The 14,587-nt window shown below is 43.6% G+C and overlaps 1 protein-coding gene across 2 annotated transcripts in view; it reads left to right on the top strand.

Annotated features, from left to right (window-relative positions):
- LOC133417916 (ankyrin repeat and fibronectin type-III domain-containing protein 1) overlaps positions 1 to 14,037 on the top strand; it is a 135,481-nt gene extending 121,444 nt beyond the window's left edge. For both annotated transcript variants that reach the window (XM_061706140.1, XM_061706141.1), the window contains 12 exons: positions 2,063 to 2,170; positions 4,874 to 4,973; positions 5,876 to 6,008; positions 6,311 to 6,430; positions 6,520 to 6,735; positions 7,537 to 7,703; positions 8,697 to 8,847; positions 9,650 to 9,818; positions 9,912 to 10,078; positions 10,224 to 10,431; positions 11,357 to 12,078; positions 12,695 to 14,037. In XM_061706140.1, coding sequence (XP_061562124.1) covers positions 2,063 to 2,170; positions 4,874 to 4,973; positions 5,876 to 6,008; positions 6,311 to 6,430; positions 6,520 to 6,735; positions 7,537 to 7,703; positions 8,697 to 8,847; positions 9,650 to 9,818; positions 9,912 to 10,078; positions 10,224 to 10,431; positions 11,357 to 12,078; positions 12,695 to 12,991 — 2,558 coding nt within the window. In that variant the 3' untranslated portion in view covers positions 12,992 to 14,037. The remainder of the gene's footprint in view (positions 1 to 2,062; positions 2,171 to 4,873; positions 4,974 to 5,875; positions 6,009 to 6,310; positions 6,431 to 6,519; positions 6,736 to 7,536; positions 7,704 to 8,696; positions 8,848 to 9,649; positions 9,819 to 9,911; positions 10,079 to 10,223; positions 10,432 to 11,356; positions 12,079 to 12,694) is intronic.
- Positions 14,038 to 14,587: the final 550 nt, after the last annotated feature.

The following is a 14,587-nucleotide window of genomic DNA, read 5'->3' on the forward strand; positions in this document are numbered from 1 at the left end:
TCACTTTCTGGATCGGGGGGGTGGAGGTAGAAAGAGTGTGCCTGTGTGATTCTTAATGCAGGCCTAGATAGTGAATAGATTTTCAGTATTCTTTTAATGGAACGTACAGACTTTTCATTGATGCATTCGTAAATGTCCTTTTACTACTTGTGTTTTTATTGCTTTGGGAGGCAAAGTGTGCTGTGTTATGTTCCAGCCATGGTGCTTGTGTGTGTGAGTGTGTGTCTGCATGTGTGCACTGACTGTTCTATGTGCGCCCTGCTCTCCAAGTACTCTTAATATACGACTGTATCTGTTTGAGAAGCAGCTAATATAAAGGCCTAAATGTTAGGGGGTCCGAGGCAGCTTGAGGGACCCAAACTAGTCGAACTGAAGCTCATTCGCTACAGATCAGATATTTACATTTACAGTGGACCAATTTTCTTGCTTCAAGCTGTATATTTGTAACTCCCAGTTGACGTTGACTATAAAACTGCAATATAAAACATTAGAAAATGAAACATTGAAACCTACAACTCTACACAAATGTTCAACCAAACCATATCATTTTGTTGAATGACAGTCAGCTAGCTTAATGCTAATTTATACAGCAGTTAGTCCCAACCAAATAGTTTAATTGGACAAAAGTCATTCCATGAGTGATATACAGTACATAACTTAACATAGTACTCCGCCTCACAGGTGTTCTAAACCGCTAATCTGGCCTACATCAGCAGTCAGTGGTTAGCTAACATTACTGTGGTTTATTAAAAATTAACATATTTCAAGAACTAACATTTGGTTAAAAGTATTACCCGTCGGCAGATGATGACGACAGCAAGGAGAGAAGCCAGGAGATGTCACCGCAAACCTCCAGGTGTGCTCATATGCTGTTTAATGACACATTAAGTGTACAAACAAGAGTGGACACTCGGCTAACATGCTAACGAGTACACAGCCATTAACTCATAATGGAGCGGCCGAATAACTGATTAAATAAACAAACAAATCATAATTTGTTTTTTATCACAGCAATATCACACTCCAGGTTGTGATGTTTACACGCCGTCACTACCTCGCATGTGAAAACTAGATTAGCATAGCTGTTACGGTACTTAAACTTTCAAACAACTGCTCCTTTAACACACATTGAGCAACATACTGTCGCTTTTGGGAGGATGAAATTTCCCCTGATTTACTTCAAGTGAAATCAGTTGACTCTAATCCAAACGGAGAACATGATAGCGAGTGTATTCTTTCTGGCGCCTCGTTTCGTCTGCCCGTTCACATTCTCTCTGAGCATATTGACGAGAGTACACGCATAGTTGTGTTTGTGACCCATGATACACCCAATGCAACACACACTTCCAGGCTGTTCTACAATGTGACGAAGAAGTGTAATGATAGCATTTGAAACAAAAAATGGCCATCTGTCATAGTGGCAGTTTTGTGCTTAAGGCAATAGGAAGTTTTGGGAAAATACAAAGACCGAACATAACACCTGATAGGCCTTTATAACTCATGCGGCAGTTCAAAGACTTTGCGCTATGTAGTCCATGTCCTCTTTAGACCCGTGTAAGTAATGCTTGAAAGGGTATACAGACTGATGTTAAGTCATAGTGTAACACTGTATAGTGGAAAGTAAAGGAAGGTTTGAGATAACATGACACACCTACTGGATTGTTTCACTGATCCATCTGGGAAAGAGCGGCGTGAAAGTGCTAAAAAATAAATGTTGATGTCTGAAAGATGAGGTTTATGGCTTGAAACCAGCTACTGTCGATGGGTCGAAAGAAGAAATTGGAAGACAATGTCTCGCAATTCCAAATGAAATGTTACGTTATGTTGTGGAATCCACTGGTCTGCATTATTAGCTTGAATAATTAGTCGAGATGAGACGATACTAGACTAAGGGCATTAAACAGTTTTTTTTCTTACTGCAATGCTATTTGAATTTAAAGTTTGAGTATGTTCGACAATTTTTTATAGTGACTGTTTTACATAATTCATGTTTTCCCTGGTGAAAGCAGGACAGCACTTGGTCACTTCTCTGAAATGCTCCGTATCTCTCATTCTTCTGCAGATTGGAGGGATGTCGACGACCGTGCTCCCCGCCAAGGAGGCCAGGAGGAGGTTCTAGACCAGCTGCTTGCCCAAATAAAAGATGCCCATCAGAGCTGTGTCTGCCACGGTATAATAAACCCTTTAGATTGATTTATTGGCTGTTAAAAGACTCAGCAGTCATATGATACCCTCAATGATTTACATGCTCAAAACCGCAGCCCTTTAAACCAATCAACTATGGATGAGTGTGTGATTTTTAATCCGCCTCAGGGTTTTATGGCGGCATTAGATTTAACAAGGGGGAGTAGGAACTTAAAACACGAGGACTGCAAATATACTTGACCCGCGACGTGAGGGCGACTCAGTGCTGATGTAGCAGCGTGAACCTGCAATACGTTTTAAACAAACACGTCAGGATTTTTTTTTTTTTAAGCCACCGTAGTGGTTCATGTTACAGAAAACACTCTCTAAACAAACGTGAGCAATGGACGGCTGGATGTATGTGCTTTTCCAGATTAGACGGAGAATTTTGAATGCCAGAAGCTGTTGGCTTTTAGGCTGGCACAAGACAACACATTCACGATAAATCACACATGTAGCTGACACAAACACAAAAATTAATTCTCTTAAATGAGGCCATGTAAGGGGAATATCTTGCGTCTCCGAATTTATTCTGTCGTCGTCGTTAATGCTTGCTGGTTCGCATTCCTCTATGTCGCTGCTGTTCCTGTTTTGTCCACTTAAGAAGCAAGAAGTAGAAAATACCGTATCTTTCGTCAAATGTAGGGAGTAGAAGTAAAAAGTCATCAGAAAAATACATTAACTATCTGTCTGAATGTTCCCTCCAGTTAGTCCGCTGCCGTGGCTGCTTTAGAGTGCCTCGTTGTCGGCCGTGAGTGTGCACATCACGCAGAGAATGAGGGAAGAGCGAGGAGCGGATAGGGGGCTACACTGGCATTGCTGCTTTAGAGCGCCTCGTTGTTGTGGCATGGAAAAGCCCTGTGATGACCGGTGGGATATATTCCAGCCACCGGAGGCTATAACCAGAGATATTTTCTTGTCTCAAGCACAGGGAATTACAGCAATTAAGTATTTGACATCTTTACTTCCCAACACTGCTCGATAGACGCGTAACAATCTGAGGCGCGACATGTCGGGGGCCCCTCAAAAGTAATACCCGGCGTCTTTCCATGACTCAGCCCTTCCCCCTCGCTGAATACCTCCCTCTTGGTGACAAAGTGCAGATCGGCTTCTCTCGCACTCAAACTGTTTATATCGCCAAACCCTGGCGGCTGTAAGCTGCTCCCATAAGTGTCAAAAGCTGTCCACACTGACTCTTTTACATGACGGCCGACCGCATTCAGCTTTGACAGGCTTGTCCAGCTCGCTTTCTCTCCTAAACACACTCGCCCACTTACTATTGTCCACTGTGGCGCGCTACCATGTGAATGTAGGGACACTCCGTATAATAGTCAGTATTGAGCGCGCTCGCCGTTCTTCAGACGACGGCTGATTGAGCTTGAAAGTTCAGGCACGGTAGCCAAGGTGCCGTGTCCCTGGGTCATGTTTGTTATTCCTGTTAGAGACGAGTTCTAGGCTGGAGTCAGGAGAGGGCATAAATTACATTGACTTACTGCAGCCTCAAACACACACACACACACAGGAGCCCTCGCAGCCCGCCAGTCGTCCCTGTCTACAGTACACCCCATACATATACACACACGCATAAAGATAGACATAGATACACATGTACATGAACAGACACAAATATTCAAGCGCATGCTCGCTCCCCCACGTCCGTGTACGCTCGCCCCACAGCCCGGGCTGCCCTCTCCCCCTTGTCCAAACACAATTAATTAAACTGTGAAAGAGGCCTTGACTAACACTGGCACCCCAGCAGTCAGCCCGACTTGTCTGTCTTACTCGGTGACAAGCGCACACTGAAGGCCCGCAGCTCACCACGCTCGTGTACGGGGAGAAATTCGGGGGGAGGTGAGAGGGGTCGAGGGGCGCTGTTTTTACTCCGCCTCGTCTTGTCCACCTGAAGGGAAAATTAGTTCTCCCTACTCCTGAATGAGGGGATTTATTGACTCTAAGTGGCCTGGGGGCGAGAGTATGATCACCTGGGAGGGGAGGGAATCTGCACGGGGTGCCTAATGAGACGGGAGGTGCGTTATCTCACCAACAGGCGCCCACACACACACACACACTGTTAGATAACACACACACACACACACACGCACACACGCACACACACACACACATACACCTCCCTCTCTTGCCTCCAACCCCCTGAAGGCCCACTAAAAATAAACACGTCCCCACAGACTTAACTGACCTCCCTGTCAGTGAGTGGCAAAGGGTTAAGACGCATACAGACACACACACACACATATTACTACAGCTCCTTGGCTCCACTCGTATGGCCGTAGCTCAAGACGTGCCATGCTCCAGCGGCTAAAGTATGCACAGGTAAACACACACGCGCACACAAACACACGCACACACAGTTAGTGTCCCTCTGGGAGTTGAGAGCTAGTGGTTCCCTCTAGGCCCATAGTCTGCTGCTGGTTGTCAAATCGTGCCGCGCCACTGGAGCGTACGAAATGTCAAAAAACATTCCACTTTGACCGTGTTGTTGAACGTGTCAGGTTTGTTGTCAATTAGGTAACAGCCTGTCACTGGAAGAGATGTGTCAGGACACAGGTATTCATTGGTGGCAGCCAGTCAGAGTAATGGGCACAATTTGTCACACTCAGCAGTTAAGAAAAACAAACAAACAAAAAAAAAAACATACAATGTCATTTATTCATTATTCTTGTCCTCACAGAACAGTGCAAAGCGCCAGCACAGGGCAGAAAACATTCTGTCTCCAAAAGCCTGCGTCACCTCTTTCAACCCAACAGCAAATTTGTCAAAAGCTTGAAAAGGTAAATGAGATGTTCTTGGTGGAATGGACATTTAAAAGTGTGGAGTCACTCAGAAATATCCTTGTTTTTGAAAGAAAACCACGACTGTATATTTTGTTATATAGTCACTGAGAAATGTTTGAAATGTAAAAATGTTTTTTATTCAATGAAGATAACATTAAAATAATCCGAAGGAAAGTATAGACATTATGAACGTGATTTTAAAAAATTTAAAACGCTCTTTCTTTTGACAAATAAGGACATTTCCAAGTGACCACCAAACCTTTGAATGGCAGCAGTCTGTTTTCTTAGAAAACATTAAATTGGTTACTTGGTTATTGGTTAAAATGTATTTTTATCTGTTGAATGGGTTTCTTTTGGCTGCAGATGAAAATAAAGTGGCAAAACACTGAACGTTATTTTGAGAAAATATTTATACCCTCACCTTTTGCAATAAATGCTCTCTTCTAGTTCTACTAGATATTATATAGAAACATTGCATTTGTTCCAAATTGTCCAGTGAGATCAGTGATATATAAAGAAATGTAAAAATAAATAAATAATAATAATAATAATAATTTTTCTTGTCATTTCCAGCCATCTAACAAATTTTTTACCTGTGATTCAAATCTTGAACAGCAGCAAAACTAGTGACCAACAGTCGGCCACTAATAAAATCTAGTGGTGGAAACCCAGATACTGCGCGACAGTTGAGTGGTGTTTGGTCACATCACTCAGTGTGCGGTGAAAGTTTTACTAAACAAAGGGAGACTGGTTAAATAATGAAATTAAGCCTTTGTAATGTTGTATGTACTCTACATAGCTGCATCATTGTTTACGCGAGGTACTTCCTCTGTAGTGTGTCAACTATAACGTGTTCTTCTTTTTTTTTTCTTTTTTTTTCTTTTTTTTTTTACTTCCAGAGGACTTTATTTGACATCCATCTTCTACAGAGATGACAGTATCCTGGTGACTCCCGAGGACCAGATTCCCATCGTGGAGGTTGAGGATTCCTACCCCAGCTCCCTGATGCAGGACTTCCTCTGGTTTACCAAGGTACATTCCAGGCGGCAGGACTACATAGGGAGACAGCTGTTTCTGCAACACGAAAAACAATGGCTATTGACTGCAAATTAATAATAATAATAACTAATTAAATAACGAATGCATTGTCAAGGTCGGTATCGGCAGTGACTCGACTCAGACTTGGGTGCCAAAAAAATTTGATTGGGACTTTTCTACAAATGACTATTATTACCAGTCTGTGCTGAAATAGAAAATATGGCTGAATTGATGATATGATGCCAATTTAATATCATAAAAAATGAAACTGGTGGATACTTTTTGTCACTCAACAGGTATCCTACTTGTGGGAGGAGATTCCCTGGCTACAGCAGTGTCTCAATCCCACACAGTCGGCTTGTTCCTGCACCCTGCAAACACGCCTCAAGATGCTCCAAGCTGTCTCTCATCTCCAGGTAGGACTTCAGGACTTCAAATCTTTTTTTTAAGTTCACCATGAAGGCCAAAGCTCGAGGCGCACTTCTGATGTGATTCCGTCTCTCAGGGCATGCTGGGAACACAAGACCTGGGTCAAGTGTATTTCGAGCCAATCAAAGACAAGCACGGTAACGTCCTTCTGGTGCTCCTGAAGGACATGAATGCTTCTCAGAACCTGGACGGTGTGCGTTGGATGCAGCTTTGCAAATTGCAGCTACAACGCAAGTCCATTTCCTCCCCCGAGGAGCCCACCGCTCTGGACATGCTCCTCATCACGCTGCACGTACGTCACGTGCTACTTGAGTAGAACCGAGAGACACTGACGGGATTACAGCTCCGTTTTGGAAAACTGGTTATTCGTGCTTTTGTTTTGGATACAGGCTTGCTTCCATGGTGTTTATGAATGGCCAGGAGCGCTTGCGGTTTATATTAGGCTCATTCTCCTCGTCAACAAAATGGGCCTTGCATAATGGTATATAATGTTTTGGGGGCGGGGAAGTTTTACCAAACATTGGAACAACTCTCAATTGACTTTCTAGTCAATGAATAAAAATCAAAAGTTTCTCTTTGGATCTTACATTGAGGGAATGTTAGTTACAATAATAATAATAATAACAATAATAATAATGATTATCCCACCCCCTTCTGTTTCAAAGCTGCTCACTCAGGCACTTTCAAATTACAATTGAATGTGTTTATGATAGGCTCCCTTGCATGTTTCCCTAACCCTAATGATAAATTCTTCAATCTGGAAGCAATTTCTCCAGTTTATTTTGTTTGTAGAACTTATTAAATTCAATGCCAGTGTTGCAAATGCTGTGTCTCCAGCATAAGTAGATTTGGCCTTGTGGTTCCGAAACAATGCTGGACAATTCCCTTCTGGATAAACCGCAGTTCACTGAAATACTTGCTTTGTGCTCCCTTACCACCAAGCTGAATCATGGAATACAGCAGAAATACTTAGCGGGGGCCATTTTGCAATGCATCAGAATTACTGGCAGGAAAACAGATGACAACAATAAGAACAACTCCAAAGGATTATGATCAAGCCCTCCTTTTTTTTTTTTTTTTTTTCTGTCCACAGGAGAAGCTTGCTTATCACCGGCGGAGCAGGAAGCTCTTGTCTCCTGGCTTGTACCTGGGATATTTGAAGCTGTGCACCTCCGTGGAGCAGATCAGAGCGCTGGTACCCCAGAAGCTCCCCAACGTCCTCTGTCACACCAAGATACGAGACAACAGTAACGTCTCCAGGTCGGGAGCCTTTATTCAGTGATTCTCAAACTGAGGTCAGGGGAGCCGTAGATCAATGAATGCTGTCATATCATTTGAAAATGGGGACCGGGTATGCCCAAAAACAAACAAACATACTAAACAAACTACTCCTCCCGACCTTAGCTTTAGGTCAATTAAAAGCTTTGATATGATTGTGATATTTCTTCACATAAATATGACAGCCTTGCATTCATAAAGTTGTTTGTTTTAGAACAAAAGGTGTACAGTATGGTTTATTTAATTGGACAATATAGTCATATCTTTGTAGAGCAATGGTTTTCCAACCTTTTACACCAAGTAGCACCTAAAAATTACTTGGGTGTAATAGTGCTCATCCTAATGAGACAAATTTTATTCCTAAAAAGTATACTTAATATTACTGTAAGCCACTCTAACATTGCAGTTTGAACAATAACACTGTGCTTAAATACGAGAAAATGAAAAAAACGCTTAATTTAATTTAAATGTATTGCTCATAAAAGTGAAATAAAATGTGTACCTCTGTAATGAATGTTTAAAAACAGTTGTTCAAGATTAGATGCAAAGGTATTAAATACAACTGAACTGTACCTTTGCGTAACACTTAAGGGAGCCTGCATACACATACTACGAGTGAGCATTACAACCTTCAGGATCACTGTTTTGGAGAATAAAGGCATCTTTTCCAGAAAAAAAGGTGTATGTATGTGTACGAGAATAAAGTTGTATTTATATAATTAAAATACTGTCTTATTGCTATCTATCTATATTACTGTCTTCCTTTATATTAGAACGTTATCTTGGAAAAGCGCAAACTTTGACTGACTTTTCTCGAAAAAATGTAATTTTAAAAAATTTCTATGGCTTGTAGGCCATAGAAATTTTTGGAAAACATTTCCAAGTCTTGACCCTGAACATTTTGAAATCCCCTACTTTAAGTGTCTCTGGGACCATTTAAAGTGGCTTCCACATGAGTTGTTTGTGTTGCTTCAGAGAGGAGTGGCAATGGCTGCAGGCCCTCAGCTCCCTGGAGGAGACGATGGAGACGGAGGCCAGCGCGCAGAGCGGCCCGCGTCCCCTCCTGCACGACCTGCGTAGCGCCATCAAGGATCTGATCGCCCACATTAATGTCCCCGGCAACCAGGTCAGAGCGACGCCACACTGTGTGGTCCTCCATGACAATGCGCATTATCGTTTATTGTCTGGAAACATTTGAACCCGCAAAAGTTTATTCTGATGTGATTCTGGTCATTTTTGGTTAGACCACTAACTCCCATGGTTTATGTAATAGAACATGCTCGCAATTTCCTGGAAATTGGCTTTTTTCTCGACACATAGTCTACCAACAGGAAGTGACCTGACTACTAAATTCAACAAGCATGCGTCCATTCATGACCTTGGGTTAACAGTTTGCGTAAAACATGGATTATGGATGACATTCAGCACTGACTGCGTCCTGTGCTACGCCATATGAACAAAGGTATTGGGACATTTGGATAAAATTGTTATATAGCCATCCATTTTCTATAGCTCTTGTCCTCATTAGGGTCAAGGGTGTGCTGGAGACTATTTCAGCTGACTTTGGGTGAGAGACAGGCAACACCTTGAACTGGTCGTCAGCTGATTGCAGGGCACAAAGAGATCAAGCATCCCCATTTTTTTTTTTATTCCATATTATGATATACAAAAGTACACAGAGAAATCCTCCAAAATTAAACTGTAATTTTGACAATTAAAAAAAATTAATTTATTCAGTGACTAAAATGAAGTTGGAAAACAAAAGGAGAGCTACACTCACCGATGCACTTTCAGCCATTTATTGAACGGGACAACACAAATACAAAACAAAGACACGTGGTTGGTAATCACTGAATTCATTGATTAATAATCGTGTCCCAATACATCTAATGGGAAAAGTACTGATCCGCCTTTCTGTGTGTTTCCAGGCACAGGACTTCCGGATCTATACTCAGGAAGTGTTGGAGTTTGGAGACAAGGTGTCCTTCCTTCTTCTCCTGCCTCCGAGCGATGAAGTGTGCACAGCTCCCGGTCAGAATAATCCCTACTCGCCCCGCTCGGGCTTCCTCACGCTGCCCCTGCAGATCTTTGAACTGGGTGAGCGTCCGACATTTGATACGTCGTAGGCATGAAGCGTGATTCGCTGCGATGAACGCGTTGAATTTACCGCCTCCTCTTCTCCCCCGCCAGTCCACTTTAACGCCTATTGCCCCGGTTTCATCGGCCAATACTGCCGGGTGTCCGCCTTGCTCGAGCTGGAGTCGCTCATGTCCCAGCAAGCCCTGAGGGAGGCTTTCTCTGAAGAAGAGCTCGCCGCTGCCAAGAAGAAGCACCAGCAGCTCCAAGAACACATTCAGGTAGAAGAACACACCCAGAACATTCTTTCTGCCTTTTACTTCTGGAATCATGAACTAAAGGTGGGACTCCAGTCGCATAACTTGACTGGAGTCAGACTTAACTCGCCAATTTTAGGACTTGCTTAAAACTGGTTTATAACGACAGCAAATGGAGGAGGTGTGGCGTGACGCCAGGTGGATCATGGAGGCCTTGCAGTACGCCCGCTACAAACAGCCGACGGGAGGCATATCCATCGGCGGCTTGATCGACTTCTCCAAGGATGTGATGCCTGACAAGCCCACCTCCACATCCTCCCAGCCCGACTTCATGCCCTCGCCCTTGCCTTCACCAGAACCTTGCCGCAAGCACTCAGGTCTGACGCAAAATTCGATGCATTCATAGTGCCTCTGGAAAGTATTTGCAGCATTTTACTACTTTATCAACATTTTTTTGTGTTCATTTCAAACTGGAATAGAATTTTGAAGCAAAGCAAAGCTAATTTATTTATATCGCGCATTTCATACACAAGGTAACTCAATGTGCTTTACATGATTAAAAGCATTTAAAAACAAAGAAAAAAACAGCGTATAAACATTTAAAACAAAGAGAATTACAAAAAATAATAATAAAATGAAAATACAATTAAAACAGCATACAGTGCAATAAATATAATTTAAAAGTGGAAATGCTCTAAAAAGCATGGGGAGTCTATTCTAAAGCTGTTGAATGAAATAATAAGGCTGTAATACAAGTAAGGATAAGAATTAGTAAGAATTTTGCGATACCGATTCCATTTTCGATTCTGCTTAATGATTCGATACCTTATCGATTCTCATTGGGTGAGGGATTGAAATAATACAAATGATGTATGTAATTGATGTCATTATCATTATATATAGCCTTATATGACATGAAAATACAAAGGATGTTTCTGCTGCTGCATATTGGAAGTTTTTCTTTCTCCCCGAAATTAAAGCTTTGTAAGTGTTGCAAGTAGCGTCAGTATCAACATTTTCGCGTGAAATATAGCCAAACTTTAGAGTGCTTCTGCCATGATGGAAAACTACAGAACCAAAATACACTTGCATCTGACATCAACACTCCTTTGTAAAATGAGAGGAATCAAAAAGTGAAATTGTCCGACAAGCAAATAAACGATTCCTAAGAATCACATGACTGGGAGCTGTCTCTTTTTCGAGTCCCTTCCCAAAACAACAACGTGAAAAAGTGAAGCCTGTAAATGCTGTCCGGATGCACTGTACAAGTAGGAAAGTTTATACTCCTGCTTTTTTTCCCAGACTTTGCAGGCCTGTCGGACGAGGAAGGCTCCTCCGAGGTCTTCCTCACCACCGACAGCGACTACGACTCCAGCCGGGCCCAGAGCCCCCGCGAGCTGGACCTGCTGCCCCCGTCCCCGCTCTCTACCTCCGCGCCCCTGGAGCCCCGCGGCTTCCTTCGCAGCGACGGCAGCGGCTCAGGAGTCGGGATCGGCAGAGGCGGACAAGGGGGAGGAAGCGGCGCCCTGAGGGACTCCACGCCCGACGTCCTGCAGGCTTCGGAGCAGCAGCGAGGCCGGGAACTCGGGCGGTGCGGAGGGGGTGTCTGCTGCGGGGCCGAGCGGCGGCGGGGGCCTCCTGAGCTTTTTGACAGCGACTTCATCCTGCCAAGCCGGCAGATTGAGCTGTTACACATCACAGAGAAGCGACAGGCTTTCTGCGTGCGCACCAGTAGCCTGGAGTTCCCTTCGGCCATGTCCGCCAACCACCAGTCGTACTCGCGTCATGCTTCTTCACCGGCCACTTCGCCGCAGCAACGTTGGCACAGACCCTCGTCAGTGGACCGCTGTTGCTCGGCCGAACGTGGCCCGCAACAACGCCCGCCTGCTCGGACGCTATCGGAGGACAGTGGCACCCAGCAGCTCTCGTGCCCGCGGCCGGCCGTCCACAGGAAAGGCTGCCACGCCACGCTCCGAGTGTACCCACAGTACCGCACCGGCCTCCCCAAGGAGACCAGTGTCAAGGTATTTATTTTTTATTTCCTCGCGTCGTATGATGAGGTCAAGTGACTGATAGAAAACTGAGACCTGTAGCATGGTCACAAGTCTATTCCCAAGAATAACAAAAGTGCAAGTGCTGTGCACGCCCGTCTGAAAAGGCACGCTAGCTGACGCTAGCTGATAAACAGCACCACTGGAACAGAGAAAAATCGATAATTGATTTATAAAAATAAATTATGATAATCGCCGCGCCCCCCCCCCCCAAAAAAAAAAAAATCACTCAACTCAACTTCATCATGCAGAGACATGTCAGCTCCTCTTCCTCCCTCCAGTCTCCCCAACTCACTCATCCAAATTAACTCGGACACTTTCACTGCCACACAGACGGTCGTAATTTATACAACTCTTGCAAGAATCTACATTTATAATTAGACATCACAGTATTGCAAAGCATTCCCTCCACCGGTGATTTCTTTTTTCAGATTATAGGACTGTAGCGAGTGGCAACCCTGCAGTTGCCACATGAGTTGGCGTTTACAATTTAGCTTTTAAATATCTCCCGCAAGTAGAATTGCTTTTGAGGGTAGAAGTTAGCGTCTCCATGTACAATTGAAATGACATCCTCTTCTATTGGCTGCAGCTTTGCGTGACTCCTTGCACGTCAGCGGGCGAGATGGTCCAGCTGGTGGTACAAGAGATGAACCTGGTGTCTCAGCAAATGCTTGGCGGCGGCGATCAGGATCAAGACGCCTTCTACGGCCCCGAACAGTTGAAGCACTTTGGCCTCGTGCTGGTGGTGGACGAGCGGGAAAAGTGGCTGCAGGACGACTTCTGTCCGCTGGAGCTGCAAAACCCCTGGCTGAGGGGTAAGTTGTGCGTGCGCATTAAGGCCTACTCGCCCCTCGCTCTCAAACACGGCCGAGCCACCACAGTGTGACGCTTTTAATTCAAAGACTGTGGTGTTATTCAAAATGACTTTTCCTCTGGAGGAAAAATTTATGGCTTCTTATAGGAAAATCCTTGATTCTGAGCTTTGAAAATGATACAGGCTTCCATCGAAAACGTATCCTCTAGCCTTGTGTCCACCAACCATCCAGTGTATAGTCGACACGCTGTAGCTCCAACGTTGGATCTTATAAAATATATATATATATATATCACTCAAACCAGCAGATTGCAGTTTATAAACAAGCAATACTTTTTATTTTCAATGATGAACAAAACATCTTCCTAGAATTGTGCAGAGTGCATCTTTTCAATTACCCTTGTTATGCCGTGCTAAAAACTTGACCAGTTCAGTGTTCTGCTGTTTTGATATTACCCACAGTGCACCAGGAAGCGGTGCCCATCCTTCCTCATGAGGACTTGAAAGGTGCTTTTCTTTTCAGAGGGGCAACAATAACTTAAAAAAAAGAAAAAAAATATGTAAAACATTTCTGGGACAAACCACGAAAAAGCTCCTGACATTCTCCACATTCCGTTCAAATAACTGTTTACACCTCTCACTTGGATAAAATTTTTCCGGACATATTTTCATCAAAAAGAGGCTTTTTTTGTGCTTGGCGGTATCGCAAAATATTTGTAGCAGGAGGTGCAGGTTACTATGACAACCTCTGCTGTTCACGTGAGGAAAGTGTTTACAAATTTTACTGAAAGAACAAAAAGTGTGGTCACGTGCTTCTACTGTATGTTGAAAAAATTGTTTAAAGTTGTGTTTTAGGTTTTAAGAATGGCTTATTTTCCTGTGTGAGTGCTTAGCTTCTTTTATGTTGTTTAAAGTGTTATTGTTGTTTCTTATGAGGGCCGATTGCAAAAAAAAAAAAAAGATGGGGGGGGAAAGTCATGTGGACACCTGTGTAAATAGAGAGATGTATTGAATGTACGTTAAAGACATAAGATGGTTCGGAGCCGAGGGGCGTCTCATAAACGTGTTTGTTAGCCTCGTGTTTACAAAGAGCTGTTTGGTGGATCCATCAAGCAAAAGTCATGAAGGAGACATCACGTCACTTTTTTTTTTTTTTTTTTTTTTGTAAAATCTATTTTTATTGAACAATAAATGAATATGACAACAAATAAAAACTCCCACTCGCTTTCTTTCTTTTTCTTGTGGGTTTCTCCAAGAAACTGCAGGTTTCTATGTGATTTGTAGCACTTCCTGTGCGCCACCTGTTTGTCTCCAGACCTGGGAACACTATTTGGCAAGCGGCAGCCCGCACAAGTGCGTGTTGGATTGCATTTTTTTCCGGAGCTTATTGCTTCACTCTCCTCCAAGAAGCTCTGTGTGAGGCACAGACACCCCAAAACGGGACACGTTTGTTCCTCATTGCGATGACCTCACGGCGTTTGGCCACACGGTCGATGAAAAGCGAATGGCAGGCAGCTGAAATGCGAAGCTACGAATGACCGCATGGATGCGTCAGCATTGACATAGGCCGTGTTCGGAATTGCTCACATTTCCTGCTTCCTAATCGCCGAACAGTGCTGCCTTGACTTATGATGTTTAATTCGTTCCCTGAACAAGCTCTGAATTTCC

Source organism: Phycodurus eques, chromosome 19 (assembly GCF_024500275.1).
Source record: "Phycodurus eques isolate BA_2022a chromosome 19, UOR_Pequ_1.1, whole genome shotgun sequence".
In the NCBI taxonomy this organism is placed as follows: domain Eukaryota; kingdom Metazoa; phylum Chordata; class Actinopteri; order Syngnathiformes; family Syngnathidae; genus Phycodurus; species Phycodurus eques.